Source organism: Anser cygnoides, chromosome Z (assembly GCF_040182565.1).
Source record: "Anser cygnoides isolate HZ-2024a breed goose chromosome Z, Taihu_goose_T2T_genome, whole genome shotgun sequence".
Taxonomy (NCBI): Eukaryota; Metazoa; Chordata; class Aves; order Anseriformes; family Anatidae; genus Anser; species Anser cygnoides.
Genome location: NC_089912.1, coordinates 2,174,594 through 2,195,396, shown reverse-complemented (window position 1 = coordinate 2,195,396; position 20,803 = coordinate 2,174,594). Strand labels below are relative to the sequence as shown.

The 20,803-nt window shown below is 38.8% G+C and overlaps 1 protein-coding gene across 9 annotated transcripts in view; it reads right to left on the bottom strand.

Moving 5' to 3' along the window:
* The window catches only part of ARB2A (ARB2 cotranscriptional regulator A), a 259,415-nt gene that overhangs the window by 204,361 nt on the left and 34,251 nt on the right, over window positions 1-20,803 (bottom strand). For 8 of the 9 annotated variants that reach the window (XM_066988632.1, XM_066988635.1, XM_066988634.1 and 5 more), the window contains one exon: window positions 962-1,027. The exons of the other annotated variant lie outside the window; for it this stretch is intronic. In XM_066988632.1, the coding sequence (XP_066844733.1) occupies window positions 962-1,027 (66 nt within the window). The remainder of the gene's footprint in view (window positions 1-961; window positions 1,028-20,803) is intronic. 9 annotated transcript variants of the gene reach the window in all.

The window sequence follows — 20,803 nt, the reverse complement described above, 5'->3', positions numbered from 1 at the left end:
CTCAGGTGGTCTCAGGGCAGGGGTGCAGCAATACTGGGCTTACCAGCTGCTGATCCCCCGCACAGTCCTGTGCAGCTCCCAGACACTTCTGCCCTGATGATGAAGACGTTGGCAAAGCCTAGCCAGGAAATTCAGCAGCTAGGACAGGTTATCAAAACATTCCCTGAACAATGCTTGGGGAATGGAAAAGGGAATTGCAAAATGTTATAGAACTATGAAAGTAAAAGGAAATTTTGCTTCCATACCTGAAATGGCTTTTTCTCTGCTGAATATGAAGGGCTGGCTGAGAACAACTGTAGTGGAAAAGCTTCCCAAATACCACATGAATCGTTTAGAATAGCGATGGAAAACCTACACAGCACAGTCACACTACTGTCTCCCCACAGAATATAAAAATACCCAAACAACATCATGTTCTCGCATACACTTATAGACAGCAACACTCTCATGTGCTGTCTGGAGACTGCTTCATCACTTCTAAGGGCTGATCAAGTGTTTTCACCAAACAACATCACCACTTTATAGCACATACATGTTATAAGCTCCTGAAATTGTGTGTTTCAAAAAAATTATAAAGTAGACATGGATCAGTTTACTGAGACTTTGTTTTGAGTTTATTACTCTGTATGTACAGACACCTGTCTTTAGCTCTGGGAACCCATCTGTAGAGGTCTCAAAACATTCACAAATGTTTTTCAAAAATTTTGTGGTGCCTCTACCAAAATTAGCACATTCTGGAGTCTGTCAAGGCAAGGAAGGCTCAGCTAGAGAAATCAAGCACATGAGAAGTCAGGCAGATCCATCTCTCCAAATGCACACACATGCTGCACATGAAGTCAGTTTCCTGAGACAACACCATGCAGAGGCCGGGCACATCTTGTCTTTATCTGAACTCTGGATTGAAGTCTCTGCTTTTCACAGATCCAAGCAAACAACATCTTCGAAAAATATTTATACTTACCGGGAGAGTTACTTTTTTCAAATGGCATTCCTTTTCCAGTAGTCCATAAACATATTTAGTAATAATCTGTAAGAAAAAAAACAGACCACAAGAAAAAAGAAAAGCGAACAGAAGTTAAACCACCTACAGTAATGACATATCCAGGCAGACAACTTAAAGGCTAGCTGGTGAAACTTCTAAGCACTTGCATATGTTTTGCGACGTATCTGAATTCTTCACTGTACAACTAAGTGCAGAACTTAGGGATTTATACAAAATGGTCCTCTCTGGCTCTCAGCAAAGGCTGCTTGCCAGTACAAAGAAATTGTAACTGTACCTGTGAATCCATCACCTGCTGCTGTGTGAGTAATTATGTGCCTCAAACTAAGGATTATAACCAATTAATATATACTCAGGGGTATAAGAAAGGCTCTCTTTTGCAAAGAAATACTTTAAAAGCATCTTTTTCCATAAGCAGGACTCCTGAAACCCTCTCCCCTGCAGGTTCACTTCTTGAGCTACATGGAGAGCAGATCTTTAGTCACCTTCAGCACAAGTTGCTTTGCCATTTCTATTCACTGAACTGGGGAGGGATGGGTCAAAAGTGTTCTAAATAGAAAAAAAGCCCAACTGATTCCCCAGTATGGGGGAGTTTAAGTCTCTTGTCTCCATGCAGAAAAAAAATTGAAATTTTAGACCTGAAACAAAAGGAATTATTTCAAAAGCAACCAAAAAAAAATCAACTTACTCGCAACCAAAGAGTTGCTGTCTCAAACGTAACCAAGTTGTTCACACTTCAAAGGTTTGCCTAATACCTAGGGAAATTTTTTCTTCCTTATATATTGTAAGAAAATGGAGATGCAGATGGAGGAACTTTCTAACTATTATTAATCTGGGAATTAAGCTGCAAAACAAACTAAAGTGCTTTGTCCATATGGGGTTGTAAAAATGGTTCGGAAGTAACTGCCTGGATTTCACTGGCTACAGAAGTTTGAAAAAAAAAAAAGTCAAATTAAAGAGGAAAAAAAATGCTCATTAAGAGCCTCAAATGGTGCTTGCCTTCCCTTTAAAGCTTGGGGAACTACATTTAAATTCCAGACAGGACAAGATTTAAGTCACGAAATATTAATCTAAGAATATCTGGGTACAAACCCAGCTGGTATTCTTTAGTCCAACCGCTCAAGGCCACAATTACTGCCATCTGAACCCACAGCATATTAAGCTGCAACAGAAACGCTGCTGTAACAAAGCTCTCAAGTGATGGCATCTTAACAACACACTATGAACTGAGCAAGTAGGAGCCAGGGTATCATAAACTTCAATTTTAATTTTCCTAATGCAGAATTACCAAATAAAGTTTCAATGAAGTCCAAAAGTTTTCATTATGTACATGTGAGCAAACACAATATGCAAACGTTTGGAACATATTTGAACGAATTAGAGGTACTGATGGAAGCTAATTAAAAAAGTCATACCCATCCCCCGCCATCTCTACCCCCCACTACACAAAAAATAAATAAATCTTTATTAAGATTCTGAATTCTTTGCTCAAATATGTTCATTGATAGAATTATGTTCAAAAAACTTTATGGTTTTAAAGAAAATCAGTCTAACTAAACATTACTATCTACAGGGAACCTGCATTTGGAGAAGGAATTTAGCTGTGAGCGATGAGTTGATTTAAGACATGTTTATCCCCAAAGCAGTATGTTAGGAACATGCATACAGTGTAATTTTACCTTCAGGGCCAAACTTTTTATGGTTCACCGAAATCAACTTCAGTGTAATGCCAACAAGTAAAGCAGTTAAGTTCCTGCAGTCTCAGATGCTGATGTTGTACAGACATTAAAAAGAGTGTAATGATAATATGGCCTGAAACGTCGAAATTTTATTTTTCACTCTAAACCCAGGCATCTACTAACCATCAAAAATACTAGAAAACTTGGAAGAGAAAAAAATTGCTACGAAGAAAATATATTTAGACACCACTTGCAAAAACCTCCTCTTTTTTTTTCAGCTATGTGTTACATATCTATTTCTTCTATTCTCTCTTATCTATTTAGACTGTGATGTCTTCAGGGCAGAAGGAAACCTTTACTGATTTTTTCAAGAGCAAGACTCAATGGGGCTCTGATCCTAACTGGCTCTTTATGCACTACTCTAGTATAACAAATAGTGATAACAGCCTTAAAAAGGGAACGGTGAAATCAGGAGAGCACTCTCCTGTATGGCAAAGACCTAACCTAATGAATGTTTTTAATGAAAGAAAACATAAAGAAAGATACAGTAGGATGGGGTTTCTAATGCAAAAAGTGAGATTCAGGCAACTCAGCAGCTGGATGGTCTCCAAGGCTGAGACAAACTTGAAGAAAAACTGCTGTGAACTGCCCCAGTGCATCTAAGACCACAAGAGGGTTTTTTTGGCAGCAGGAGATGAACAGGTTCAGGGATATCTCAGCAAAGGCTGGTACACTGTCAGCTTGAAAGGACAGAAGGTGACACAAAATTTCCTGAAGTAGCACCAAATCCCTGAATTTCGCACATCTGAAAACATCATCGTCTTGTGATTTTATGGTTGATCTGTAATTTTGAAAAAAAAAAAACTTTGTTTCTTTTTCTGTATCAAGGAGTGAAGTGTGCTATGTTATTTATTTAGTAAAAATTAAGTCTTACTACAACAAATCGAGACCATTTAAATAGCCACTACTTCTTAATATTATCAGTTTATGTATACTGGTAGAATCTTTAAGATCTGAAAATTGTTGCGGAATCTTGGTTTCTTGAATGAGAAAGTGAATACGGCTAGACTCTATGAATTCTTCTGGACTAACTATCTGTCACACAGTTGCTTGGGACTGAAGGTATTGTCACTTATCCAGTACAAGCCATTCTCATGGCAAACTGTAACACTTGCTAGAGAGCCCTAAGCATTTTACTCAGATCAACCTGAATATTTTTGCTTTTTATAAAGCTTTTCCAGCTCATGAGGTGTGCCAACAGTGCAAGCAGTATTCTGCACTGCAGGTGACAAGGCTGCTGGTCAGCAGGCAGCACCAGGTGTCTGAGATGGAACAAGAAAAAGAAGCAAGAATGAGGCCTGCCCCACAATGTGTGAAATCAATGGCATCAAGAAGAAAGGAGGAAAAATGGTTGTTCTTGTTCTTCATATTTCTTGTATGAACACTGGGAGCCTAGTCTTCTCATTGCCTACAGTGAGAACTGGGAAAAAAAAAAACACACAAAAAACAAGGCAAATCCATGCCTCTCATCCCCTGTTCTGATAGCATGGGAGAAATCCTTCCCCACCACAAAAAAAAAAGGTTAGCCTAGCACTCTCACTCCCCAAAAATGTATTAAAATTGTGAACCAAGAGAAACTTTCCTTCCAGCACAAAGTGATCCTCGGGAAGGAAGCTAAATGGCTTGTACTTCAATTTTGCTTCAGCGAGCTAAGGAGCCAACACCCCACCTTCTGCAAGCCCAAGGATTTTCAGCCATCAGCAGTGTCACAGCTTTTCTTACTTTTGCTGGACCAGAAGAGTTCCTAGAACAAAGCTCGGCTGCTGAGAGCAGGGACCACAGACAACTGAGTGCAACACATCCCGATCAGTAAGAACAGCAGCTTACTCTCTTAGGTGCACTAAAAATACAAGTACCTAAGTTCTCCTATCATTTCCTTGCAACAGTTCTCCTTCGTCTACTGTGGACTGCATTGAGAGCAGTAATATGTGTTGGTCAGGACAGGAATCAAAGTTTAATGCTCACTGTTGCCTTTCTGAAGAGTTTAAAAGAATGTTTTAAGTAGTATCCTTTAAGTAGGATCTAAACAGTGTGAATATCTCCAGAAGTACCTTTTCAAAGTACTAGTGGCCACAAATATGACATCTGTGAAGTTCAAAAGTCTTACGCATAATTAGAGGATAGGCCTATGTCATGATCAGTACAACTTACTGTATTTCTAAGAGGATTCAACCAATGGTATCAAAAGACATCAATGATGCAAAATTAAATACCTACAGCTAGGAATTGACAGAAATAAGAAATACAGATAGGAGATAACCCAACAAAGGTAAATTTAATCCAGTTCTCTTACGTGGATACACAACCGAACTCATTTTAATTACAGAGCAGTTAAATTGATGACCTGGACAGATAGCAAAGAAGATAGAGACAAAGAGAGAACACCACAGAAAGAGAAGAAGAAACATCCATCTTATCTCATTTTTAGGCAGAGTATTGCTCTTGCATTGCTAAATAGCTTTAACAATGGCAGCAAAAACAACAATGTTCCATGCAGTCTACAGAGCAAAACCAAAACCGCAGATGGAAACATAGTTCTGGTATGTGTAATTGTAGTAGACATTGATCGGGAAGGCCCTGGCTTCATATGGCTTCTGTTCTTCTAAGATTGTATTGTTCATGTAGAGAACTGTTTTCAATTGCCAAGAAGTACTGGAAAAGTCTGTTATCAGCATAATTTGTAAAATCTTTGCAACCATGCTGAAGCCAAGTGAGCAAAAGATCAATATCTGCATACAACAGTGTGAAACTAGAAATTAAAGACTAAGAGCCATTGAGACTAACTAGTTACAAAGATACTGAAGTACTGTAGCCTGAACATGATTATAAGTGTAGACGAATAAAAAAGAGACTCTTCAGTGCAAAGTCAGATGTGACATGTATTGAACATCTTTAAATAGCAGAGGTCTGGAAAAGTGGGCAACCAAAAGCCTGCCTACAGAGCAAGATGGGAACTCAGCTTAAAATAAAAAACCATGAATTTGAGTTGAGTAAGAAATGGAAAGAAGCATTCTAGCTAATTTTAAGAACCGGCTTGACATACACAAGGAAAAGCAGAACTGGAGCTGACCCAGTGGTGAACTTTCCCATAACAGAGATAGCCAGGTACACAGATCAGGTCACAACTCAATGACTTGTTTTGTAACACCTGCATTCTAATCCAGAGGAGCTGTTTGAGCACATACCACATCAAAAACCATGCTGGGATGCAATGAAGTGCACTGAGCCTTGCCAGTCATGCCCCCTCCCTGCTGTGCTTCATAACTCAGGTTCTCTGAATTCTCTTTTTCCCTGAGTGGTTGCCCTTTCCAACCAGCCACAGGTCACTGTCCACCACTATATTATGCGTGCGAACAGGATAGTAAACCCACTGGAGAGGAGAAAAAGGAACGAGAATAAAATAAACTACTTTCCCAGAATGAATTCTCTGCTAAAAACATGTTAAAGAAATGTCATATAGGTCTGTGGGATGTGTGGCCTTCTGCTTCTAAATCAGCACCTACCGGTACGAACTGGAAACCATTACAACACTCAGGGATTCACGACAGATGTGAGGAGCCCTTTGGGTAGCGCAAACCACAAAGACTCTTCGAAGACAACCAGACACCACATGTCCCTCTCTGCTCCCATATGTGCACTCCTCATGACCAAAACACCAGCAACCGTGCCCAACGGTTGGTGTGTGGTTAGCACATGACGAGGAACAAAGCACGCGTGGCACGGCTAAGGATAACACGCATTACGGCCAGCCACACGACAGAGGGCAGATCACAAAACTTTGCAGAAAGGATAGGGGAGTCCAAGCTGTTAAAACAAGTTGCCCACACCTCTGCCTGCTCCTACACACTTCTAAGCAGATTTCAAGGAAAAAAAAAAAAAAAAAAGGCAAACCCATCAAATTATCGATTAAATATATTACTCTTGTGGACAAGATCAAGCTGGATGGGTCTCAAATTCCCACGTCATGTTCCTTGTTCACAACAGCTCCAGAAAGAAATAGAACCCCAACTCCACAACTGCCGCTCAACACCACTTTTCATCGCCCCAAGGGCTAAATGAGACGTAACCACTCTCTTACAGTTATTCTACTTCACATCCAGACTGAGATACACTGGCAATGACATTCTTGCTCAGTGGACAGAAGGCTTCTGCCTCCAAATATGCCCGTTTGTGAAACAACACTCCTTAAACACCTCATCAGATCACTTGTTCTCATTCATTTTTCAACAAAGTTCTCAAGATATACAAAAATGCAGAGTAAGACAATTTTACCTGAAGGTTTTTATTACCGTCCAAATTTGTCAGAATCATGTAGATGCTAAATTTGAAATTAAGTAGATTGTAGCTGATAAAACACAGATGGTGTGGCATTTTCCTTCTTGCCTGACCTCCTCCTTTTTCACAAGCCCTATTGTAAGGGAGACTAAACACATTCCTGCTGTACTTATTATTCTATTAACCTTGTGAGTTAACTATACTTTAACCTCAGTTTAATCTCTTAAATAAATGTGTGGTGAAGAAAAGCATAGAAAAAAGGGGAAAAAAATACAATTGAAATATTACTGAAAAGGATTTGCCCAAAAGCACCGAAACGTGCCCACCTCTACTTCTACAATAACTTGTTTGGATACAATTTGCTATGCTTTAAGTTGAAATAAAGAAAAAATGCAAGTGTTCTTTTCCTTCAGAGAATGCTGAGAATTCAACCTTTAGGTTCAATCATTTGTCAATTCCCACCCTGTGACAGGATTGCACTTAAAACGTTCAACATTACCAGTTTGCCTGACAATTCTACATATAGACCAAAATCAACGTCATTTGCCTTTCTGTTCTTTTTTTCCTAAAGTAATATGTTTGACTTGACATTGCACACTACAGCAAAAGAATTGCTGTCAGCTTCCAAGCCCTCTTAAATGTTTCCAACCACCAATTCAGCACTGACTTACAGCCTTCTTGAATCTAACTTAGAAAAAAAAAAAAAAAGATCTTTCACAGATATAGAAAGAATACTATTTTTAAATAATTTTAATTCAACCTCTGAGATTAGGCCCCCTAGTATTACTAGTAATTTTCTAAAAGCTCCAAGGCTGTTTATGCAGTTGGGGGTTTTATCACTTATCTTAAAAATAAACAAGTATAAACCACGAGAAGCGATACCATGACCAAGTGATCCATTACCAGTACACGTAATGTTTTTTCTTAGTTTGTAAGATTTGTCTCCTAAATCATAACAAGCACTTTAAAGGCAAAAAGAGAACATGAGCAAGAGAAGGAAACAATCCTTATAACATACAGTAGTCAACCTACAACTTTTTTCCTTTCTGCAGGGTAAGAGTGGCAATGCTCAGTGAAAAAATGCAAAATGAATTCCAACTGACTGCCCTCCGGCAAATCTCAAATGGTGGGACTGACCCGAGGCTTGCTTCTGTGGCTGCCATTGCCTTGGTTGAATGAGCTTTATTTTGACCCTTGAGTGACGAACCTGCCAATAAGTAACAATGAGAGATGCAAAGGAACTTTTTGACATACTGCTCTTGGATACAGACTTACCTAAGAACTGGGACAAACAAAACAAACAAAAAAAACCCACCCAAACATCACTATGCCAGAACAAAAAATCCTAAAAGCTGAATCAACTTTCTAAAGGTTCTGCTCACTGCAAGCTAAAAAAAAATAAAAAAATAAAATAAAAATCAATGGCATTTTACAAATCCACAAAAGACCTCACTTGGATTATAGTGTGGGAGAACAATTCATTAAGATGGAATTGACATTACGTCTAAGGGATTTCTTGTGTTTTCCACTGAAAGCAATTTAATTCAACCTTAGTACATGGGTGTGATATTCTGGATTTTAAGTTGACTGATCACAAATAGGATCTCAAGATCTTTTGAAAGAATTAAATGAAAAACAACAGGGATTTGTCATGAATGCAGCATATACTGTTGATGTGATTTGACCTAACGTTTTGTTACATGGTCTTTGCTGACACCTGTTGGTTTATTTTTTGTTTGTTTGTTTTTTACTTTTTCTTTAAAAAAGAAAAAAAGAAAAACAACTCTAGTTTCAGTATTCACTTAACAATTATTTGGCTTCATAAACTGCTTAATTACATAGCCCATCTTATGAAAATTCTCATTTTTTTTTTTTTACAACACACATACGTATTCATCTATATGTGTCAGTATAAAGCAGAGGCTTCATTCAAGCACCTTGCACTGGAAGCAGTTAAACATCAGCAGAAAGCATCATATCTATACCCAAACTGAGGTAAAACACAAAGGGATGAAAAGGTTGCAAAACGAAGAAGGAAACTTTAAACAAACACAGGAGTAACAGTAGAACTAATGCAAATGAGGCTTATAAACACATTTTAATATTCCAATTGAAGAACTAAAATTTTGGATTATTACATCTAATTTTCACAGTAGAGATGAGTTATGACAAGGGATCAGGAAGAGAGAGCAGTAGTAGTTTTGATTATTCCAACTACTGATGAAAAAAATTGTAGATTAGGTGGAGAGGTGGTTCTATGCAGTTTTGAAATGTTAAAAATCCATGCCAAACCCAACTTATGTATCAGATTAACATAGTTAAAGCATACCAGCTTTTGTAGTCACAGACAAAAAAGTCAGTGATGTGTCAAGCATCTCATTTCACCACTTTTGATTCCTCAGCAGAAATGACCAGATAAATATTCACAGATGGACTGAAGGCTTAATTTTATGTAAATCCAGAGCAGAGCTCAAATTAACACCTTCTTTCCATAGCAAGATGTCTTAACCATTTTGCCACTGTGCTCCAAAACAGTAGTGGGTCAAAATAAATTGGATTTACATAAATTTGGGTGAAAAGGGACATGGATCTGACCGTTAGCAGCACTTCTGTTTTTCTTTTCTTAGCACAAATTGTGGTTGATACCCTTAGGAACATAAACAACAAAAATGTTTATAGTTTCACTATTAAATACTTGCACCTCTTTCTACTAGGTCAAGTAAACCAAATAGATTGCAAAGGGGTCACTAACTCATTGCATTCTCATGAATGAAACCCGTGACTCCCACTTGCTTTGAATAACTGACAAAAGCCAGTATCTAACTTCTAAGAGAAATGGCTATCTTTCTTTCTGCATTTCTAGTATACAGTTAGGATACCTAGTACTCTGAAAGAAACTTCCCCTTAAGGAGAGAAAAACCTGCCCTGAAGGCACTGTCTCTTCTGGGATATCAAGCTGAAGGTTAAGAAAACACCGTGGACATTGATGAACCTTTTTCTATTCTTTTTCCTCACTATTCCTCAAGAAAAGGTTTTCGTTTTCAATTCCATATGACTGAGCCTGTCTAACATAGCCTTGTGTTCTGCTGGCAAGGAAACTCGAAGAGGGAAGAAACTACAAAAAACTCCAGGTACTGCAAGTGCCACCAGAACTTTCAACCAAGATATAAGGAAGATTGCTTCATATGTGACAAGTAAAAACCTTGTGCTTTCACTCTTACATAAAAAAAAAAGAAACCACTTAATGTAATAATGAAATAAATTATCACTCAAAATGTCTCTATTAAATCAAACTTGGAGAGGATAATTTAAGTGCTTTTTCTACTTTATTTTTAAAACAATCCTATAAAGATGAAACATTGTTGGTAAAGAAGGTTTGTAAAATAAACTTCATAGCCCACACTACTACTTATTAAAGCAGGAAGTATTGAGGGTATTGGTAATTGCTCGTATTAACCTTGGTGATGTCCAAAAAGCAGAGTTGATCCTTTCTCCCTATTGAATTATGACTGAAGAACTCGTGTAGTCAGTTATGCAGAATGTCCATTTTCAGTCCATTTTCAAAGACAGCACATGAGTATACTACTTCTCATTAAACAACATGGGCACAAATACTGGGACAAGAGGAAAAACAGCTAATATTGGAGCTCTGTACAGCACAATTTACTCTATTTTAATGAATTTTACCTGTTTTAATGAATTATACTTCATCTGGGAAAAAATCATATCTTTCTCAGTCCAACAACCAAAAGACAGTCCAATTACACATAAAAGTGTATGGAATAGAAGAGTTACATTGGAAGTGACCTTCAAAGACCATCAAGTCCAACCGCCCAAACACTTCAGGGCTAACTGAATGTTAAAGCACATTACTGAGGGTACAGTACACTTTCCTCTTGAACACTGACAAGCACGGGGCACCGATCACCTCCCTAGGAAGCCTGTTCCAGTGTTTGTCCACCCTCATGGTAAAGAAATGTTTCCTGATGTCCAGTCTGAGCCTCCTCTGGTGCCATTCCCATACGTCCTGCCACTGGTTACAAGGGACCAGCACCTCCTTCTGCACTTCCCTTCCTCAGGGAGGGAGGAGAGCAACGAGGTTGCCTCTCCACAATTTTGTGTTAAACCAGCAACACTTTGCATGTCCACTGCATCAGTTATTTCTATGAAGCTGTGAAACAAACAGAGTAAGAAAACACGGTGTAAAAGATTGTTCTAATATCCATTTATAAATATTGTGATCAGGATCGGTCCACGTTCATACTGGTGTTTGTCAAGTTCCCAATAAAAGTTTGCGTGATGAGACCTTTTGCTCTTTTGGAGGAGAGGGATGCAGGAAAGAACACACATGCTTGAATAGGCAAGTGGTTCATCCCACTAATATTCAATTCAACAGTTGAGTAACAAACTTCACAGAATCACAGAACGGCTCAGGTTGGAAGGGACCTTAAACGTCACCCAGTTCCAAACCCCCTGCCATGGGCAGGGACACCACCCACTACATCAGGTTGCTCAGGGCCTTGTCCAACCTGACTTTGAACACCTCCAGGGACGGGGCATCCACAGCTTCTCTGGGCAGCCTTCTCCAGTGCCTCACCACTCCCTGAAGGAAGAATTTCCTCCTAACACCTAATCTAAATCTCCACTCTTCAAGTTTAAAACCATTCCCCACTGTCTTATCATTATCTGCCCAAGCAAAAAGTTGCTCTCCATCTTTATTATGAGCCCACTTTAAGTACCGAAAGGCTGCAGTGAGATCACCCTAGAGCCTTCTCTTCTTCAGGCTGAACATCCCCAACTCTCTCGGTACTTCTTCATAGGAGAGGTGCTCCAGACCTCTGATCATCTTCGTGGCCCTCCTCTGGATCTATTCTAACAGCCCCACATCCTTCTTGTGCTGGGTGCCCCAGACCTGGATGCAGCACTCCAGGTGAGGCCTTACAAGGGCAGAGCAGAGGGGGACAATCACCTCCCTCAATGTGCTGGCCACAAAACTTACCAGGTAGGAAGCTGAGGTGTTACAGTTAACAATGGGTAGCCCAACACCACCACGTTGCTTTCACTCTCCCTCCTCAAAATGACAGGGGAAGAAAACATGAAAAAAATGCCCATGGTTTGAGAAAAGGACAGGGAGATTGCTCACCGACTACCACCACAGACAAAACTGACTCAGCATAAGGGGGTCTAACAGAACAAGAAGACTGATAGGAGATTTAGATTAGATATAATATAGGGATATATATTATATATAGGGAGATTTATATTATATATAAGGAAAAAAAAAATCTTTACTGTGATGGTGGTGGGGCACAGGAACAGGCTGCCCACAGAAGCTGTAGCTGCCCCATCCTGCTCCAGGCCACATCCACCTGCTCCACCGGGGGCTCCTCCACGGGCTGCAGCGTGGAGATCTGCTCCATGTGGGACCCGTGGGTGCAGGGGGACAGCCTGCTCCACCAGGGGCCTCTCCACAGGCCGCAGGGGAACTGCTGCTGCCTGCCTGGAGCACCTCCTGCCCTCCTGCTGCACTCACCTGGGGCGCTGCAGGGCTGCTTCTCGCTCATTTCTCACCCCTCTCTCCCAGCCGCTGTAGCACAGCAGTTTTTTTCCCCATCTTCAATCTGCTCTCCTAGAGCCCTACCAGCATCACTCACAGCCCAGCTCTGGCCAGCGGTGGGTCCCTTTTGGAGCAGCTGGAGCTGGCTCTGATCTGACACGGGGCAGCTGCTGGGCTCTGCTCACAGAGGCCGCCCCTCATTACCAAAACCTTGCCACATATACCTAATACAGAAACAAAGACAATTCCTATGACACCAGAAATATTGTATGAAAAGCAAATCTTTCCTAATATCCACTTCTTGTAATTTTTTTGTAATATTACAGAGAAAGAAGTAGACAATTTTCTTACATAGACATAAAGAAAATGGACATCATTTATAGTAAACAGCACGCTTGTGTTTACTTTCTTATACCACAGTCACCAGCCTGAACAGTTCTGCGTTCAGTGAAAGAGTATTAGAAAATAAATGCGTGAAAGTCATTTTAAACTTATTGTATATGAGATAGAATAGAGTGAACACAAGCAAAAGTCAAGAGAGTGAAATGAAAAGGTGAGAGGGAAGGAAGCTTAGGATTCAGAGAGATTTTTGCCTGAAAGCAACTTATTTAATGGCAAGTGAATTTGGTACAATTATCTCTATCTTGAGATCAGAGCAGAGAATCTGCACTGACAATGTACTCCACCAAACACAAAAACATATTAATTACTTTACACAACCCGAAGACCTGTGATCACATACTGTCTGAGCATCTTCATCGCCACTGCTACTGCCGGTCAATAACCTGGACAAACACCCATCTTTCTGTTCCCAGGAAAAAATGGGACACACAGACTGATGATGGGTGCTCCCGCTGTTCTGCTCACGGCCTAATCCAGACAGAGGATGCACGAGCAGCTCACCAGCACGCAGACTGTGCTTAGTGTCGGAGACCTGCAAGTCACTGCAGGGTCTGGCAGGAAGCAAGGTGACAAGTGACAGGTCACTGCACTGCCATCTGCAACTTGCCTATAACCTTGTGCTCCACACTTTTCTTTTTCTGCCTCTCTCTTCTACAAACTAGAAGAGTTGTAAGTTGTAAGCCTGGGACTATCATTTTGCCGGTGCTCACAAAGTGACCCGAGTCTGGTTGAGCTCCTGGGCACTACCCACTACATAAACCACAGCCAATCCTACTGCACTTGTTATGCAAGCTGGGAAGTTGCTTTTGCAGAGTGCAGCTGTACTCAGGGGGATCGGAGCCTGCAGAGGGCAAACAGCTACTGCAGAGGCAGTGGGAGCTGCTGGCAGCTGCAGCAGCAATTCACGAGCAGCAGCAAGGCACCCGCAGACAACAACCTACAGCTTGCCATGAGAATCCCATTTTTGTCCCCTAATTGATGGCAGAGACCAAGCCTTTTTTTGGGTTAATGAAATGGAAGCTTTGTTGCTGTTGTTCCTGTTCCTTTTTTTTTTTTTTTTTTTTTTTTTAAATAGCAAAATGCTTCCACTGATACTGGAAACAATTACTGCTGCTCTTTTTGATAGTCAGCCAAATACTGTGTTTATGGCCAGGCTGATGGGAAATGAATATTGTGGCTTCTCCTCCTATTCGTGATGTTGGCTGATGTGCCTTATTTTGCCAACACAATATTCCCAAAATTATGAGTTGTAATGAAGGATAAAGAATGCATGCATTCCTGATTGTGAGAAATCTGCCCCAGATTACATTAGCACAATATTAGTTAGAACCCATTCTGTTACTGGATATAGCCTGTTCAAAAACTTCTTCATGAAAAGCTACTAAAAATGTGCATCAACCTTCACTTCCCACTTGTATTTACCTTATAATTTACCTCATTTCTGTTCACATTACTCGTATTATCTCTGGGGTTACAGGCTATTCGTATGTCAAAAATTAATAGTAGGTCATTTAATACTGCAGCAAAGTGAATTCTGATTTCTGATCTATTTGACAATATCCTTGGTTTCTGGTAATAGAGGATACAAGATTACAGCAAGCAATTCACCAAAGATCTGATCTTTCTAAACGACAGTAGAAGAATAGATATTTTTAAATTTTTGGATAGACCTGGAACTGAGAACTATTTTTTGTTACAGAGTGATCAACAAACATTACCTTTCAGATTTACCTTGGAATTATCCAATCATACCATATCTATATAAAGAAAAGCTTGTTCCAGAAGGAAATATGAATCATGTATTTTATTACTTTCCAGTTTTAGCTTACTGATGTAGAACTGATCAAGCTTGTGAATCCTTACACTTGCAACTCAATACCTTGATCATTTCCACAAGCCGATTTCAACGCATCTGCTCTGAAACTTATCTGAATTTTATCTACCTAAACCCATAAAAAATTGGAAATATTTTTGCATATTATGCATCACCATGAATTATGCTGACATCAGCAAGTACTGATTAGACTTCTCACTCCATCATCAATCCTTACATGGTGCCTAGCAGCTTCCAATGGTCTCTGACATTCCAAAAATAATTAAGTGAGAAGAGGTTTTTATCCCGAAACAGGATAAACTAGAGCTCTGCTCCTGGCTGAGCTATGGGTACAACCTCATGCTACCAAACAAGCTGTTTTCTTCGCTATTAGAATCCTAACATCAGCACTTGACAGAACCACGGTGTCTATAATGGCAACCGCTTTTTTTTTTCTTTGAGTTATGTCATATTCTGATGGTGACAGTCTGAGATGCACTACCCTTACGGAACAACATGTTCAACAGTTGTGTTAAGTTTTGTGGTGCTCCTTTCAAAGTTGCCATTGGTTTTGACACTGCACTCAACAAAATCTCAGTGAATCATTACATCTGACTGCCTTACAAAATATGGACATGAGTACATTTTCTCCCTTCAAGTCTGCTTCACAGCTGTGTAAGCCTAGCAGTTTTTCTGACACCTTACAGAAGCAAACTTCATCCTTCCACAGAATCCTAGAGTGGCTGAGGTTAGCAGGGCCCTCTAGAGGTCTTCTGGTCCAATGCCCCCACCAGTCAAGCAGGGCCACCTTCAGCCAGATACCCAGTCACACGTCCAGGAGGCTTTTGAAGATCTCCAGGAAGACTCCACCAACTTTCTGGGCAGCCTGTGCCAGTGTCCATCACCCGCCCAGCAGAGAAGTGCTGCCTGGTGTTCAGGGGGGAACCTCCCGTGTTCCAGTCTGTGCCCGCTGCCCATGTCCTGTTGCACTGAAAAGCGCCTGACTTCATCCTCTTTGTATCCTCCCTTTAGGTATTTATAGATATTGATGAGATCCTCCCAAGCTTTCATGTCTGTAAGGCTGAACTGTTCCAGTTTGGAGCTTTCCATCAGGAACTCCAGCACCAGAATATGAAGAGTTTAGGGTGTTCCTGCTTAAAATCAGTCCGCATTCTTTTTAATTGGTCAACCTGAATTAAGTTTCAAATTACTCTTGTTTTGTCCTGGGGAGTTTTGTCCTGGGTCAGCTCCTAGGGAGCTGACCACAGAATCCCCACATGTGGAACCAAAACTATTCTGTCATTCTAAGACAACAATCAGTACCAGCAGTACATTTGCCCAAAGTATCAGTACCACCTTCACAACTGAATGGTTTCCCCACAAGTTATAGACACTGAGCTCTCTGTTTGCTGGTGTAACTCCTTTTGGAACATTATCTGTAAGAATGTAAACTACTGGTTTTCAGAAAAAAAAAAAAAAGACATAAAAGTCTTAAACCTAATTGTCCTCAATTCTAGAATGCATAATTTTGAACTGATTGGAGACAGAGTATACCTCCACTCCAAAGATGAACCTAGTAGATTTCCTCATCCCTCAGAAAGATCTCTCTCTTAAGACTCATAAAGAAGTTAACAGTAAAAAGACATTGTCCCATTCCATATTAATGGGTTAAACCACAAGGTAAATTCTTTGCAGGCTTTTGCCCCCATGGATATCTGGAATGGAAACATGGAAAAGGACTCCTGTGTTCTGTTATGTTGTTGCCACTTACTTAAATTATATTCTGGCCATACACTTTTTACGAATGCTTTGATGGCTGTTGCTTTCACAGGAATATCAGCATATGTATACATGCATACACATGTATATGGTATGTACAGACATTAAAGGAGTTCAGAGTGCATCTCTCAAGCATTGGGTATGAGGGGTATACTGTTTTCCAGTGAAGAAGTTTGACTCCTGTGAAAACCATGCCCTTTCAGGAAAAAAAAAAAAAACAAAAAAAACCACCAAATGCCTCCCTCTGTGAATCCATGAAAGATCTATGAAGTTTTAAGCTGAAAAAAACAACCCCAAAACATCCCAACACAAAAAACTTGTGCAGCTATCAGCATTCTGTCCTGACATCTTTGACACTTCATTCTGCTTCAGCAAAAACAATTCCTACCCTAGCGTTTCATCATTTCTATTTATGCTGACAGCTATTTTAGCACTATTCCCCACCTCCATTGCTGCCTGCACTTTCATATACATTTTTAACTAGCACACAGAACAACATTTGTTTTAAAACTTGGAGTTATAAACCTCTCTCACTCAGCAGTAACAGGAATGTTCGCTTAAGAGATTTGATGTGCATTTCCACAATATCAAGTAAGGCAGGATAAAAAGTTGTTTTGCAGCAAAAAATGGTAAAAAATGAAAACATTTTTTAGAAAAGTTGGCATAAACTGTAAAGAAAAAAAAACAATCTTGATACATTTACCATCACAGAGGAAGCTGAGTAACTACCAAAGCCCGAATAAAAATATTTAGCAGTATTCTGTATAAGAAGTATATTAGCAGTATTCAGCAGTTAGAATACCTAGCACTTTCAAAGTACTTTATTTTAAAAATTTCTTGATTACCTGTCTTAATTTTTTTTTCTTTTGCTTGAACTTTCTGCCTTCATACTATCTTCATAAACTTCGATTAATTTCCTTCTTTCAGTTATATCATTACCTTCAGACGGCACAACCAATTAATATAACACTTCCTTCATGCCTACTGTAACGATGTTGTACGAAAATAAAATTTTTATCCTCCATTTTCCATTTTAAGTTTGTTTTTACAAAAATATTTTCCTAATCAACTTCATAGAATCGAAGGTACATACCATATCCAAAATGGTGTCTCAAAGAACTGCAGTTTACAGTAGACAGCCCCCCATTCATTGCATTTAATATTTTCCCCTCTTACTTCAGCACTAAGGTCTGCAGCACCAAAATTCTTACCAGCATGTGATGACACTACATGCATAAAGAAGGAACACGAATCATGTCTAAACATAAGTTCAGGTTATATACCTTAACAAAAACACTTACAAATGTATGTTATACATTTAGACTTGTATGAAGAATCTCACATGCATTAAGAATGGGATGGATACATGACAGGCTTTATTTTAAAAAAAAAGCAACTACCAACCACTTAGAGGCATATATACTGGGAACAGAAGCTGAATTCCTGAATCTAGAAATTAAAAACAATGTGTAAAAATTTATTTCAGAATTTTAACCACCCTGAGTTCTAAACTATTACTCTTTTTATAAAGATTGCTTGGTTTTTACATATTTTCTCCATCCTGTCTTACAGGATGTCAGACCTACAGTGAAAGAATGTAAATTTACCAAAATATCTATATAATTTACACTGCTGGAAAGGAGGCAAAAACAAATGCATCTCTCCACAATAAATTCAATCAGAAGAGAAAAATTTATCTTTTTTTCTCCTCAAAGATCTTTCATATTTATTACTAACATACCACTCAACCACCAGATCAGGAAAAAAAGGAAGTAAGGGAGAAACATCTTTAAAAAGATGTACTAAAAATTGAGCTTCTGTCCAAGTTCAGCAGTAGATCTCTTCCTCCCGATACCTTTTCTCCAACAGAGAACTGCTACTCCAATATGTCACAGCAGCACTTCTAGTTATTGTGCTAAGCTAAACATAGAATGGAAGCATCACATTAAAATATAGAATAGAGTCACAGAGCCACCTAGGTTGGAAAACACCTCCAAGATCATCAAGTCCAACCATCAAAAATATGGAAGCAAAGGAAATTTATTGCAGTAAAATTAAAAAAAAAAAAAAAAAGGAACAAAAGAAATTTCACATACTACATTTATTTGAATAAACTCATTGCATGTCTGAAAAGACAATGCTCACAACAGAAAAGCAAAAGAAAACAAAACAAGCAAACCTCACAATGGGGTTTGTAAGAGGCAAACTGAAGGATCTGGCAGATACAGGGGAAGGTTTAAAAGGTGCAACCCCTCAAAAAGCTCAAGAGGCAAATCTGTTACCCCTGAATGCAACAAATATTGACACTATTTGTGCAGGAACATGAGACTTTCTCAAGTTGTTACAGACAGGACTGTGAATGAGTTAAGATGTAACTAGATATTAAATCTCTCAACATCCTAAGTAACCAACCTATTGTACTGATCTTTCCTAATAGTACTAACTGCATCTAACAGCTTCAGGCACTTTAACTGAGTATTTCTGCTGCAGAGATCAACAGAAGATAATAGATACCAAAATTCAGTTGTGATTGAGTTAATGAATTGAGCAGCTGGAGCATCTTAAAGTAATTTTAGGTTGTTTGCATATACAGAAATACAACGCTCTATTGATTTATAATTGAATTTTTTTCCTTTCAAATTATTCCTATTAAGGACTGACACAGCTGATACAGCTTTATTAAAAAATACCACTATTCTGCTGAATTTTAATCAAAATATTGTCAGAAAACTTAAAGATATAGGTCTATTGTTGAAGACAGAGGAAGTGTTAAATTCTTTCTTGGAGAGGATGAAAATCTGTGAAAGAAAACTAACTCTTACAGAGTTCTTTAACTAAAAAACATATTTTAAAAGAGTTTCTTGAGGAAGGCAGTAATCTCCATATCTCTGGTTTTCAAGAATCTCCTTGTGAAACAGTATGAAAATACTTTGTCTTCAGTAGAAACTTTTAGTACTACTGGTGGGAAACAAGAACTGAACATGCACAAGACAAAAATGAATCAACCGATTTCATCCAAGTATACTGATCTGTACTCTGCCTCGGACCACTTAAACATGTTTTTCTAGTCTCCCCCAAGTTGCCAAAAAATGATTTTTTCAACATTCTTTTAACAAAAAAATAAGCCAATACTGCTTTCTTGCTGTGAAGTCTCTGCTGACTCTGGAGTTCACTGCTCTGTTCCTGTTTTGAAGCAGGAGTGATTAATGAGACAAATGATGATTCAATTTAATTTTGCTGTGCAAAAGATGTTTTCAAGAAAACAGAAAGAACAGAATGGATGGATTTAGAAAAAAAGAAAAAAGGTGGATTATTTGTATTTTCAATTTCAGCTACAGGAAAATGGTTGGTACAAAAGTTTGTTAAGGACTGGCAGTCTAAACTTTTGCATATAAGACCAGGATGGCAAGAATGGTTCTAATTGAACTAAAGCTGCTGAAGGTTTTATTTTTAAAAAGCTCATGATTAACTCATTGAAACACTCCCCCTACTCCAATTTTTGTCTTCTTTTTAACAATTAGTACCATTCTTTGAATTGCAGCAACTTGCAAGTGCTTTATAAACAACCATCTGCCTTATTGTATCTTCTCTGCTTTTCACTGTTTATCAATTTAAAAATGTAAAACACATTTATCAACACATTTATCAACAATGTAACAAATTCCCATCTGGGTTTATGAGATGCTCATCATTTCTTTCAAAAATCATGCTAACAATAATTATGAAACTATCTCTGAACCTTTCGAGTACTGTCATGTTACTGTGATGAACCAACCTACTGCCAATTGCTGCCTACAAACTAGAAGAGTTCACTGAAGCACATCTGACATAATCATTCCAGTAAAAAGTCTTCACAAACAGCAGATATTGAAAGCAGATTTAGCATATGCAAATGAATATATTGCATGCAACAAAGATTCAAAGATTCATATTTAAATTTAAATTTCCTTAGGTACCATCAAGCAGTCTTCAATGCTTGCTAAACTGTCTGTCCATCTACTTCACTCACCAAAAAGCAATGCTGAAGATAAACAGATTGTAAAAAACTGAAATCTTTCTAAAATTATAAAGACACTACATACAAAAGATTTTTTTGTGTGTGTACTGCCTGTACTAGCATTTTCTTTCTGTTTTCAAAGGCACTGGTTTGGAAATGAGTGAGAGGACTGGAACTTTACTGAAATGTATAATTACTTATGGCTCAGGAACTACCATTAGGGAGAAATTCAATATCCTGT